Raw genomic sequence first — 14,979 nt, 5'->3', positions numbered from 1 at the left:
AATAAATCAGTTTGTACTTCAATACCATGTGGAGAAGTACCTCAAGGACTGAATATCACTTTACACCATAACAATGTTATTAATCCTGCACCTTTCTAAAGAGATAATTTCTCTTCCCATGAGAACTTCATTTACAAAGGTTGTTTGCCCACATCTTCACGTATGCATTCTAAATATAATGTACAGAGAAATTATTTAAACTCCACTTTCTTGGTTTTTAATGTGTATCAGCCTGAACAGAAACACATGCAATGTTAAAAATCCATCCCAATTTTATTTTTCCTGCAGAAGAGAAATTAAGTATTACTTTAATTGTCACAGTCATGATTCTTTAAGAACAGAACTAGAAAGCTTATTTCAAAAGAGATGTTCCAGACTGTATACTTGGTTAACATTAATAGGCTGTACTTCCAAACAAAGCATAATTTTAAAAAATCCCCCATAATGCTGGCCATTCTACTTATGTTTCTTAAAGAAACCAAAAAAGCATGCAGACTGTCTCTGTCAGGGACACAATGAGTATGTAGTGTTCTAACTGGGCTTGACCAACACATATCTTTGTACTCTATATACAGTACTTTGTACTATATATAAAACCCCACTGAACTAATCTACAATGTTACCACAAAGACTAACTCACTTTGACAGCTATAAAATAAATTGTTCAGACTAGATGCAGCATTATAGAGAAGAAAGCACACGTGCTAAACGACAGTAAGTAGAACAGTATTGATAATTAAGTACTTGTAGAAGTGCAAGCTGCTTACAGTGGGTTTGTATGTCAAATACCTATACAAAGCCGAGAACTTTAACAAGAAATTCTTATAAAAACAATAGACTGAAATGAAAATATTTCACATGCCCAGTATTCATAGGGTGACTCTAAAGAGAACTGTTTATTCTCACGGTTTCATTACTCTAACAACTAATGTCACCCCATTTAAAAAAAAAAAAGAAAAAAAAAATTACCTTTTTTTGATTTTGCTCCAATCTTCAACTTTGATGGCCAAGCAATCTGTGTATTTGTTTCTTCCATAATCTGTTAAAGAAAACATATATGAATAATTAATTTTTTATTGTTTTCCTATGAAGTCAAAAGTTCATTTTTGGAAAAGATGATGTTCACCATTTTTAAATGTTGACTGTTACTTAAAAATAGCACAAGTCATTAACTACTTTTTTATCTTCTTGAGAAGAATTCTTGTCTGGTGATAGGTGAAGCTGAGTTCTGATCATTCAAAACAAATCCAAACAGTACATCAAGATGCTCAGCAGTTTCCACGAAGTTCAGATGACTGCTGCTAGCTACAGCATGCTCTAGGTCCACCTCAGAGGGCATTTCAAAGCTTTACACTTCAATAAAAATATTTATTTTATTATCTTAAAATGGCTTCTAAGTAAAGCCTACCTAATTTAAATCAAGTCCTTTTAAGTCTCCATAAGTCAAGATGGGTTTGCCTTCACAGGTTGTTTTTGCCTCACCTTTATCCAAAAGCAACTTTTCATTGTAAGCCTATCCAGACTGGTTTAGCAGTTCAGAGTAGAGATTCAACAGCATTTATTATGACACAGTGTGCAACTTCTCTGTAAATCTCCAAGTATCTAACAGGGAAAAACTCAATATGCACACACATTTATACTTCGAAATTTATGTAGTCATTTGGCTCAAAGTAGACTCTCATTCTGTTGCTGCCTTTGTTTTAGTGAAGAAGCCCACTAGCCATAGGCATATTATACTAAAATTTAATGCTGGCACAGACTTACAGTGCCCCACTAATACATTTAGTAGTAACACAGGAGAAGGAACTGAATGACACCAAAGACTTCATACATATGAATCGAAATTCAATTTTAAGAAATGCTGGGCGTGTCTACTGAGACTAAGAACATCTCTTTTCATACTGAGATCTCATCAATAAGTATGATGAGGTCATATCTCTCATCACACTTGAGATATGAGAGCATCTTATCATGTCTAAGAACAGAATATATCATTATGAAGACCTGAAGAAAGGAGTAAGATCTACCTATATTAGCCCATGACAAGATGGCTGTAGGATGCCAAGAAAATGTATCTAGATGGTTTTAGGATACAGAGAGAATGCACCTATTAAAAATCATGCTGGGCTGCAACAGACAAGGCATTTCTTAATAGAAATGTTGATTATAGAAGGCCCTGATGAATTTTCACCTGGAACAAATTGTCCAGTTCTGTTCATACATGGACAAGATTTTGTACAGCAGAGCAAAAGGGTCCTCACTCCTTTGAAAATTTCAGTAGCTCACTATAAAAGAGATTAAGAGTGATCAGTTTGACTACCTCAATTAGAAAGTGTCCTAGAACCACAGAACAAGTTTGGAAGAAAAGGACCTTTGGAAGTCATACAAGTCCAACCTCATGCTCACAGTGGGACCAAGTGAAAAGTTAGGTCAGGTTGCCCTGGGCCTTACCCATCAAGCTTTCATTACCTCTGAAATAGTGGAAGGAGATTCCACAGCCCATCTGCCCACTTATTCCAGTCTGTGGCCACCTTCACTGAGAAGTTATTTTCTCATATCTCGTTGAGTTTTCCTTTGCTCAACCTTTGCCTGTTGTTACCCGTACATTTTTAGGAGGAGCCTGACTCAGCCTACCTTCTAACCACCCATAGAGTAGCTGAAGACTGCTATCAGATGACTCTTTTACCTCAGCCTCTCCATGCTGAATGGACCCTGCTCTCAGCTTCTGCTTTTACATTGATTACTTCAGGCCCTTCATCAACCTGGTGATTGTCCACTGGAGTCATTCTCACTTGTCAGGATCTTTCCTGGGCTGAGTGGGACACAACTGGACAAAAGTACTCCATATGCAGCCTCACAGTAACAGAGCAGACAGGAGTAACCATGTCCATTGATCTGCTGGGTCATACTATTTTAGGTAGTCAATCTACATAAAAATACATAGGGGAGTACTAAGTATTAAGGAGATTATTTAATGCATATAACGAAACAAGTAAACAAGTGGTAACTGGGAACTTAGGCTTTAAACTAGAAGAAAAAAAAAAACCCCACCCTTAAATCAGACAAACTGAAAGAATATTTGTTTGGTGTAAGGAGGAAAAAAGGTAGGAAAAGAAGAGGAGAGATGGCAACTCTCAGGGTCTGGTTCCTCCTGTAGAGAAATATTTGTTCAATTTCCTTGGAAAGACTAAACAAAATAATAATTGTGTTCTTTTGATTGCTGATACAAGTGAGAATTACCATACAAAAAACCAGACACTACCCAAAAAGGTCAACTCAACAAAAATGGGGAGCAGGTTAAGCAAAGCAGTGCATTTTAATACCTCTAATAATCTGCAACAAGCATAAGCAATAACAAAAAAAACATTCCAATATAATTAGCAAAGCCACTTCCAGGAAGAAAATGAATGTATTAAGAAAACAGTGACAATAGTTACAATACCAGTAAGTTTTCCATAATAGTACAATTCAGATCTAAGGCAGACTTCTCTAACACTTCCTAATTCTTATCTTCTATAGCCAAATCCCTAGGACATCACAACAACTTCCAGATTAGTACACCATGTGGAAAAACTGAAAGTGTCAGCCAGGCTTCATGATACTACATTTCTGGTTTCAGCAACTATTGGATAATAAGTTACAGCTGAAATAAGACATTTCCAGGAGGTTGAAATTCTATCAGCAACATATACATACTTTCACAATTTTCCAATCCAGATGTGGAAAAGAAAAAAAAAAAAAAATCTGTTTCAAAGAATTCACTTGTGTCTGATAGGGGTCTTTGGGCCAAGATTAGTTGTGCTACAGGCAATGAAATATACAGAAAATACGAAGGCATTAGCTAAAAGAGGGGAGATGCTAAAACAAAGGTGCAGGACTGAGATTAAGATCCAACATGAAAGGAAACAAGAAGAGGAGTGAGTGAACATCATTCAAGACAAGTGTTACATTCCATCAGTCTTTTACCTCTCAATATTGGAGACTTCTGTCTTAAAAGACATTAACTCCTCCACATTTCTCATGCTAAACCAAACCAAAACTTCAGAGATTCACACATTCTGGGGACATATGATAAAAATACATATGAGGGTCTTCAAAGGAAAAGTAGTTTAACTGCCAGCCACTGAAATTTGGTCACCTAATACCCTTTTGAGCTCACCTAAGCTCTTTTGAGAACCACATTTATGATTACTGAAAAAACCCCAACTTGGTTTGGTCACTACAAAGACAAGTTTATCTCCGGTCTTAGGCAGTTAGGAAGAAAACAAAGTCTGGATGCATTTACATGAAACACATTTAATGAAGTACAAAAATGCTCACAGTATGTGCTGGGGTTGGACTAGATGATCTCCAGAGGCCCCTTCCAACCCTAACAATTCCATAATTCTGTGAACTCCAGACAGTAAACTTTAGGATAAATTCCAAGCTGATTGCAATAATCATCTTTTCCATAATTTTGAAAACCACATATTATATAGGAAAAAAATAAAATAGGTTTTTGCTGCAGCACTTTTTTTCCACTAATGAAAATAATTTATCTTGCCTGCAAAACAATTTGAGAATTTTAACTGCCCAAAAAGGTTTCAAGGGAAAGTAAATTCTGGTTTTATTTTTGAGAAATCAGGGCTTTCATAGGAACCCTTAAGAAAAGTTTAAACAATGTTGTTTATTTTTTAAGCTATTTATGTATTTATTGTAACAGCAGGAGTGTCACAAAGCTCTAGAAAACAAGAAACTGAGTTTTTACTATAGCTGTTGAAGGAAAAGATGATGTTGAAAACTGTGCGATAGAAACTCTGCCTAGCAGTAGATCACTGCTGCATCAACTTTTAGTTCTGTTTTACTATTCTAACCCAGGCAGTTTTAAGTGCCAGGATTTTTCTATTTTTTTTTTCCCCCAAAACAAATTTGGAATCATTCCATAAAAACCTCAACTGCATGTTGCAATGGAACATTTTTATTAGTGAAAACTGTGTTATGGCACATACCCTGAAAACAGCAGTGCTGTTCTCAAATGAACAAAATGGAAAACAGAATTCACTTTAGAAGTAATACAGATATAATACACACACTTTAATTGTATTAATACTTCAGTTACAATATATTTTGAGAAAATTCAGATGACTAAATCAGAGTTCATGATCTCTGTGGAAGCACCTCTGCTTAGGCTTCCCTTCTTCTCACATAGAGTGATGGGGTTTATACTAACCAGTACTCTCCTTGCCTTGAGGGATCAACTGACCAAAAGTAGCAGGCATATTTGGCAGCAAGGCTTAATCCCATAGTAAATCATCTCATGCTGCTTCTCAAAGTGAGGGAAACCCTAAGAAATGAGCTATTTACATCTTCCCTTCCTCCCCTTTCCCCAAGAGAAACTGTAGTGTTCATGCAGCCAAAATATGTAAACTATTCTTAGTGGAGAACATAGAGAAGATGACACAAGAAACTGGAAGATACCAACAAAACAAATGAAACTGTGCCCTGATCCTCAAAAAACTGACTCAAGTTGCAAATCATCGGGCCTTCAAGGCAGCGGCACAAAAACCAAAAAAGCCGTAAGGCAGCTGGAAGAAAACCTTTTGGCTTCCTTGTGTTCCAGCTTGAAAAAAACCCAAACCTATAGTTCAAGCACTTTGGGGAGTTTTTATATCAAGACAGTAAGGTATTATTTTTTTTCATACATTGTAATTTTTGTTTAGATGATTTTGGATGGAAACTGGAATGCCTTGAATGCAAAAAAAAAACCAACCAATAAAGACTCCCCAAAAGCCCATGAGCATTTCAGAATTCAAAGGAAGTATTTTACACGCAGTAGGTAAAAAAAGAGCAACATACCAACCAGACCTTTCTCCATTTAAAACAAGCACTTTAAAGCAGTACTACTTATAGTTAGTGTTTTTATCTATTTCCGATCTTCCCACCTTTGGGATTCATGCATCTTGGCCATTTCTGCCTCAGTTCTTATTCAGAGTGAAAAGAATAATGGGAGAGGAACCTGCATCTACTAGTATGTTTCTACAATTAGTTTTTGCAACTTCAGTGCAACAACAAACTCATTCCAACTGATTGACAAAATAACTGTCAGAAAAAGCCAATTTGTTATTTGATCAATGGAAAACCCCTCTCTTTCAGCATGGAGAATTAGCTTCCTCAGTTTAACCTTAATACAACAGAATGAACATATACCACTTCAACATATAGAATACCGAGACAGTACGTACAGATATTAAAAAAAAATTTGTAAACACATTTAAATGATATTTTTAGATGTTTATCTTAATCTATATGTAAGAATTTTTTTTTTTGAGACTACACAATACTAAGGTTTTGTAGGTACCCTGAATTTTTCATGCTATTAAAAAACCTTCAAAAGAAACGAAATTGTATGCCCACTAGTGGTTTTTATTTATCTGTCCATATCCTGTTTTGAACAGCCGAGGTTTTGTCTTCAAAGAGATTTCCTAGGCTTTCATCTGTGCAGGTTAAAAAAAACCAAAACAGAAACACCTACCTTTAGATCAATATCATCACTAGACACTTAAACATTTGCAGTACTGCAATGGTACCTTATTTTCAGCTATCAAACAATGTAAATCCTCAGAGAGCACCTAACTTCTTTGCCAACTCTGGAATATTTTAGAGACTATGCTCCATTTCTTGTAAGCAGACTGTAAATCCTGTCCGTGACCCTAGTGACAAACACTGAAAGCTGAACATTGTGCATTAAGTATTTTAGCAGACCAGTTGGGTAAATTATACACATGAAAATTAAGCTGAATAACTACAGGTGATCATACCAATGAAAATGAAAATCATTACCGTCTCTGAGGCAGCATAAGAGAGAGGTGAATGAGAAGCAGTCTAAAAGTGATCCAGTTTGCTCTGAGATACTGAGGGCAGTTGAGGAGTTTTTTGTTTGTTTGTTTGTTTTTTTTTAAACTCAGAAACTGCTTCTGTGTGCAGACCAAAGAAAAAAACAAAAAACAAAACCACCACACCCCCAAAAAAAACACCCCTTTAAAGAAAGCCAGGACAGAGACCAAACTATATTCTGAATTATCTTTAGAGTCACCCTTTATGCCATTTTCAACCCTATGTTTACACATCTCAGAGTATTTCGTACAATAGAATAACCTCCCAGCAAGACAAAGAGGTATAACCAAGTAAGATGCAAATTTTCCAAGCAGTATCAAGTTTAAAATTTAAAAAACTTTGATGCAATGCTGATGTAACAAGCCAGGGGAAAAAGCAAATGGGGAAAGAGGGAAAAGTACTGAGAATCAGACAAACAAAAACCACACTAAAGAAAGAGACAAAACATGATGGCTGAGTTACATCAGTAGCTCTTCCTCTCCCCCAAAAAATAGTTGCAAGGATGAAGTTCCCCATCAATCAGATATTGGGGAGGGACTGGAAATGCAGGATAGACACTGTTCATTTATATTTCGTAAGCATGCCTTGAAGCAGCAAGTATTAGGGCACATCTAGAGAACTATTTTTGACAACATGACCATCTGGAACTTCCGAACCAATTGCATCTGCATGTTCAAGATGGCTTCTAATCTCCATTTTAACGTAGCATCAGTGAATATCCCTTTCTCCACTGACATGAGAACTATAAAACATTTGGAGCCAGAAACAACCCCCAATATATATGACTAAGAAACAAGTGTTTCCCAGTGTACAGTTGAAAAATGCTGCAGAGGAGAAATTCCCTTATAGGATGAGGACGTGGAAGGACAGGGAGGGTTAGAGAAAGTATTATTTATATAAAGGTCATGATAATAGAAATTCTACAAGTAGATGTTCGATAATCTTGTTTTGAAGTTGAATCTACATCACATTAAAGAAAACCCAGGGTTTTCTTTATGAATCACCATAGCTTGATATGTTTATGGAGAACAACTCATCCCCAAGAAACACTTCATACACAGCTGCTGAAGGGAAGGTGGCTGATTGATTGGTTACATCACTGTATCCCTCCCCATTTTCAATGGGACTATTTTCTGAAAACCATTCTACCCAAATCCTCAAGCAAATTTGTTCCATCAATTTTACAGATGACAAAGATGAAAGTTACTGTGCAAGACAGGAGAGAAAATGAAATACAGGAATATCAACAGTAAATAGCAATGGCCTGTCAAAATGTGACAAATATAATTTTCCATAAACATTGAATATTAATGAGAAGATAGTCTCACTATCATAAAAACTAACACTCTCTTGCAGGTCCAAAACAGTAAAGCATTCACTGTTGTGGGTGCAGAGAGCAAGCCAAGCATTATGTCGATATCCAACTATGCTCTGCAGGTAGAAAGATTCCTGCCATCACTTACCCTGACTTCTCCCATCACAAATGATTCCTGAACACATACCTTTTTGCTTTCTACAGGTACATTTTAATTGTTTAATTATTCACAGGAGCACACTGTTTAGAGGATGAAGTAGAAAATACTTAAGCAGTGAGATTAAATCACAATGCTGGTTGAATAACCTCAAGATGAAATAACTGCAAAAGCTTTTATGTATGGTTTTGAATAATGAAGTGAGCTTGAAAAACAAAGGCTGTAAAACACCAGATATTTTTTAAAGCATCAAAACCACTCCAAAGCCAGGTTTCTTACACAAAGGAGACAAAAATATGACAGAACTTTACATTATGTCATCCATCATCTGACACAGACTTCAAAGCATTTGTTTTTCCAAGTATTACCTAAATTATTCTTCAGGATACAAAATTAATTCAGTAGGTAATTGCAATTGTTATTAGAAATATCCAAGTGGTCTGATCACATTTATCTTTCCACAAGATCACCACCATCCTCCTCTTGTGCCTGTTTTCCTTAACACCTAGGACCATCTTAAATAAATAGTGAAGTTGTTTAATATTAAACTGACACGTAATACTGTCTTAATCTGTAAAATGGCATGTTAGTAGACACAAATACTCATTTTAAGACAGATACAGGTCCTTACCCACCATTATTCACAAACACACAGAAGCTGCATTTGATACCAACACTTTCTGCTAAAATGTCTGGTTTTCATAAATCAAGTGCTCCAACTACTTTAACTCCAAGTAGCCACAAGAAGTGAAAAGACAACTGAACAAGTATTTCTAAATCAAACTGAATGTGAAAAGCACAAACTTGTATTCTGAACACAGCTTTAAGAACCATAATGATAACTGGGGCTGTGCACAAAATATTTCAAAGTTTGGAGTTCTAGTTGAACATCAAATTAATTCTAATTCTGACAACAAAAACATTTTCCTTTCTAACAAGAAAGCAGCACGGACAAAATAAGTTCAACATAAAAACAGTCACAGTTTTCAAGCAAAACCTGCTTGTAATTAACAAGGCAAGAGTACCAGGGCAAGAAGACATTATCCAATTTACTAACTCTCACAAAAAGAGTCAAAATTCAGTACTGCAGATTTCACTTGTTATACAACCTTAACATCCAAATGAGTATTTTGTTTTAGAAAATGAAACCATTACACGTACAGTCTAATTCAGTATTAACCAAATGGTGACATGTGACAACCAGACCTCAGAATGCTTCGTAAAAACAAAACAAAAACACACAAGTTTCTCCAGTCCCTGAATATTTTCTTTCACAGACAAAATGTTCATCTAGCATCTTCTGCATTCAGAGAGATTGTATTAGAGTGGTTTGACTCCCACAGTATGTATGAACCCCAAAACAACAACAACAACATAATTATATGCAAGCAGAAAACCTAAGCTGAGAAGTCAGAGCAGACAAAACTCTACATGGGCTAATACTTATTTCTTCTCCTAGTGCAGAAGTGGCGAAGAAACAATATCTGACAGGATGACTAATCCCTGAACATGAGTTTTGGCAGCAAGATCAGAGCAATGGGTGAAGCTAGAACCAGAACGAGTATTGTATCTAACGGTTTGTTGTTTTTTGGGGGCTGGGGGAAAAGAGAAAGCAGGAAAAGAACAAGGATGGAAAAGAAGATGATACAAAAGGGAGTTGTGTAAAGTTCCCCAGGAACTGACAGCATGAATTCAGCATCTAAAACTGGTGGGACCACAGAAAGCACTTGAGATGCCAGACCTAAACACATCAATGGTACAGTGTCAAGAACTACTGGATTTGGTGAGAAAATATAGATCATGTAAGAAGCTAAAAGAAAGGAGATGACAAAATGTAGCCAAAGCTCAGAGCAAATATGTAGCTCTTTCATGAGCCTGGCTGACATTTTGGGTATAGCAATGTATTTCTTTCCCAAGCCCTGTTGTGTTTCCTCTCCGCTCAGGCTTCCTCCCCCCTCAGGTGGTCTACATATGAAATTCAGAACTAGAATTCACTGTTTATAATACAACCAGTACTCTAAGAAGACCGTACAGTGTGTGTGACTCCACAGTATTAATGCAACATTTCTGCAGGTAATGGCAAGGTACTACTTCTGAGCAGGAGCAGCAACAGCAAATGGCCCTGAGGCACCCACACATTCCAGACTAAAACACCATTTAGAGTTTGCAGTTTGTGCGCCTGAGTGTCAGAAAAACCATCTCTTGTGCAGAGTAGTGGCACAAAGAGAACTATAAAACACAGAAAACCCTTTAATAAGTTTGTAAGTAAGCTTAGAAGGGAAAAGAACATATGCACGCATGCACATGTACTCCATCTTTCCTCAACCTTCACTTTACCTGAAATGAACTGGAAAAGATGATTCTTAAAACATGGGTCTTAAGCAAGCATTTTAGTATTGTTGTTGTGTCCAAACACTGCTCTAAGTGAAAAATAACATTTACAGAACTGTACTTTATTTATACATACAGCAAATAGAGTTAAGTGAGAAGAAAACTATCAAATGCTCTTACCTATGGAGAAACATTAAAGTCTTTACTTGACTTGAATGTTTTGTTCACCCTCAATGGAAATATTAATCAAAAGGTCACAAGTAATACTTTCATTTTAAATAAATGACTGAAAGTATACTAAAAGGTGTAAAAGGATTACCTAAGTATGCAAGAAAATAAGCTATAAATCTGTGTATACAGAATTAATGAATTTCACACAAGTGGAACTTAAAGAAAAAAACATTACTTAACAATGAGGCCCCCTCAGCACATCATTAGAAACACCAATATGCAGAAAACTCTTCTCTCCAAAGCAGAAGCAGCAAGTCTCCTCCCTACAAATCAGAAACCCAATGTATTATTAATTTGTACCCTTCTCATACTTACCTCCACTTTCTTCCTTTTTTATTCTTTTTTTTCCCCAAGAGGCAAAGGAGAGAATACAAGCATTTCCAAGTACATTCTTTCAGTGTGAAAAGGATTAAGCATCTCAATAGACACTGTGCTGACAAATTGCTCCTTCTCCATTGCTTTACAATGCAAGAAATCTGGAGCAAAACATTCAGTATAACAATAAAGTGGCATATAATGGAACTTCACCACCTAAAACTCTGATTCACCTGGAACTCGGACCAACCTCCAAGCAGTGATGCAGAGAGTCACTCAGAATAATTCTAGGGATCAAAATCCCCACTCTTTCTGGCCAAGGGAATTATTCACAAGCAACTAAAGGACAGTTGCTATTTTAATCTTCTACCTTCAGTGGGCACTTCAAGAATTAGGCCTAGCAGAGAGCATTTTCATGTTACAGATACAACAAACTCTCAAGATTGTCCCCATTATATCAGAAGCAACAGAGAAGAAACTAAAGATGAAATTAAAAAAAAAAAAAAAAAAAAGAAAACAAAAAAAAAGAAAACACAACAACCTTGCAATTACTCCATTCCCTTAAGAGAATGATTCCTATACTAGGAGTGACAAATGCAGCTTTCCACAAGAATGAAGCCTTCCTACCACTTAGCTCTCCCTGAACTAAGCAAAAAGTTAAGTAAGCATTCTTGATTTACCTTTTTAGAGAAACCGATCCAACCTAAACAGTCTCCTCCTTTCCACTGGGTGTGGTTTTGCCAAAAGGGAGACAAACCTCTCAATCTAAGATTTCCTTCAAATGTTGAGTGCCACGGACATTCTTTCAACTCCCTAATCCATACCGCCCTCTCCGAGCAGTAGCTTCCTTTTCTTGAGAAGCTAGATGAGAGGAAGCTAAATGTAAATTAGAAGTGCATGCCAGCATTCCCATTACAGCCTAGCACAGCCAGGCATTTCAAGCAAATTCGGGAAACGTATGGTCTTAATATATCCTTGTCACACACTATAAGCCAAACTCTACATCAAGAGGTTATTTTAATGCTAATGTAGATACTGATTTCTACCTGGAAAAAGTAGAAGGTGTGGAACCAGATTCTGCAGTTCAAAACTGCTCTTGTGGTTGAAACGGAGACAAAACCCATGATAATGTATAACAACCCTGAACTCACTATGTCTCACTAGCACGATAAATAGCAGTGGAAGAAACCAATAGCTGAGCGGTTGCCATCAGAAATGGGAATATAGCCTTAGGGAAACTATAAATAGGCAGTTCGAGAGAAGTCATGGATGAAGACACATGGAAAGCCCTTCAGAAGTGACTGCTGAACATGGATAATAATTAGCCTGAGACATGTTAGTCCCCAGTCAATGATTAATATGTTTTATGCTTCAAAATGCCCTACGCCATTCACATTTGAAGCTCTACCTACATGTTTCATGTTCAGAGATTAAAAGGGATGACCGACAAACTTTCAGCTTGACCTACTGAAGACAGAGAAATACAATTGGTTACATTTATTTGTATCAGTATGATTATCTATATGCACAAAAACATTTATGTATACATAAACACTGTATCAATATAGACATAGGATTTTCAAAGTTACAAGGTTACTTAACTTAAACGTCTAAGAAAGATACAAGTGGAAATACAGGATGTTGCAAAACAAGCTCTTTTACTGTCTTAGATAAACAAACAGGGCTTGAGGGAGCTTCCCTACTGCCTTTCATGACAGAGCCTCCTAAACAAATAAAGGTAATGTACATCCATTTATAATTACTGCATAGAGAGGAGCAATTTAACACCAAGTTGGTTAAAGATACAATTAGATATACCCTATAATATTTTTTCTTCAAATATTTGCAATTTTTGTTTTGTTTGTTTTAGGATTTTTATTTATTTTTAAATCTCTTACTACTACTGCTTCCGATATCTATACTGGAAACACAATTAATTTCAAAGGATGGTTTCACCAAATATTGCTTCCAAAATGGAAGATACCTCACTATCTTTTAAGGTACTACTCATTTAATAAAATAAGAAGCTACAGATGAAGCATGTTACATGTAAGGACTGGAAGAAGAAATTAAGAAAACCTTAGTCTTCCTTTACACTTCTAAGCTCCTAATATTTAACAGAAGAGATTTTGGTACACATATGCAACATTTGTCCATTTGCATCTTCATACTCCCAAGCATGATTACATCCCCTTCAGGGAATAACAAAAGTCTGCAATCAAGAGAAGCACAGGCATTTAAACACATTTTGTGTAAATCCAGTGATACCTTAAAAAAACCTTAGGTATCTGCAACTATGCAAATGGATATATTCCTACAAACACCATTTTTAACAAATATATATTAATTATAAATTAACAAATACAAACAAAAAACCAAACAAAAACCCACGGGGGGGAGGTGGGGGGGAGAAAAAAAAAAAACCCAAAAACCCTAAACCCACAAAACCTAAGTCTCAAACATTCAGAAACAAAAACCCCACAAATTACAGCTGGCTGGTAGTATATTGTGCTTCTTAAGCTCACATTTTGAAAATGTACTCTCGAAAGCCAGGAAAAGAGCAGCCAAGGTACCCCTTCAGAAATATTCCAAACACCCATAACTAACACATACACTGAATTATGCTGAAGTAAGTTTACATCTGACTCAGAGTCAAGCACTTGGGCAGAGCACCACATGTGTACCATTTCAATCACTACTCTGTGATGGACATGCAGTACCACATGAGCGCAAGAACTCCACCCAACTTCTTCTAATCCCACAACCTTCAACTAGCACCCCCTATATTGTTGACGGTCCCATGACAAGGCTAGATGCTTGCCATGTAAAATTTCAGAATGAAAGGTTATCAGCCACGCTAAGACTTCCAAGTGTTTAAGAGTTAAAAGAAGACTTCATGACACAAGAACTAAAAGCAAACAGAAATGATGCATTAAATTCCCCTCTGTCCACAGAGCCAACCCTCATCTGTTAAGGATTATGAACTCTTCAGGGCAGAAACCCACCACCTTCTTACATTTTATGTAAGACTGCCATGCATATCTATAGGGCTACATAAATTATATGTTCCTTGGAACAATGTTCTGGCTTTGTCTAGGAAGGGCCTTGCTTTCCTATGAGGCGTGAACCAGATGTTACGGAACGCAATAGAAAAATTCCACCATCAACTGAAAATGGATGCTGGCTCAAGACACTGGCACTTCACATCACTTGATTTTCCCTGCCATGACAGGGCAGAAATGTTAGCTTAATTTGCCATTTGCACCTAAGAACTGGGGCTTATTCTGTAACTCCACCAGCAAGTACAGAACATGTGCTTGTTTCTGCTAAAATGCTCAGGGAAATAATGCATTCTGACATTTAAATTGTTTTACTAAATTTCAAAAGATAAAAGTTGATGCAGGCAGTTCCCATCCACTGAGAGTATGCTTGATTATGAAAATCCAAAGTAATACTGCTTGCTCACATGTTAGAAGACTAGTAAAAGACTACTTAGCACCAAACCCTTGTAATAACTTTCCTTTCTTCAAAAGCACGACAGATTCATTAGAGCACACTACATGTATGCTTAAGAATCTAGGTTGAGTTCCTGATGTTGAGCCCAGCTCAGAAAACATATGAGTAATTCTTCTTCCTCCTGAGGACAAGCTAATAAAGAACTGAGTACTGTTCCCCACTGACCAGCCAGCAAGCAAGACCCAGAAGCCACTTTTTACAGAGCCATCTGCAAGAAGTCAGCATTGTCCCACTCCCTCCA

General features: G+C 36.7%; 1 protein-coding gene across 2 annotated transcripts in view; it reads right to left on the bottom strand.

The window, feature by feature from the left end:
* The window catches only part of BICC1 (BicC family RNA binding protein 1), a 110,456-nt gene that overhangs the window by 56,746 nt on the left and 38,731 nt on the right, over nt 1-14,979 (bottom strand). For both annotated transcript variants that reach the window (XM_030487918.1, XM_030487917.1), the window contains exon 3: nt 970-1,039. Coding sequence is in view for 1 of the 2 variants with exons in the window: in XM_030487917.1 (XP_030343777.1) it covers nt 970-1,039 (70 nt within the window). In the remaining variant the exon portion in view is untranslated. The remainder of the gene's footprint in view (nt 1-969; nt 1,040-14,979) is intronic.

The sequence above is a fragment of the Strigops habroptila genome, chromosome 5, assembly GCF_004027225.2.
Source record: "Strigops habroptila isolate Jane chromosome 5, bStrHab1.2.pri, whole genome shotgun sequence".
Taxonomy (NCBI): Eukaryota; Metazoa; Chordata; class Aves; order Psittaciformes; family Psittacidae; genus Strigops; species Strigops habroptila.
This window is presented reverse-complemented; position numbering and strand designations above follow the sequence as displayed.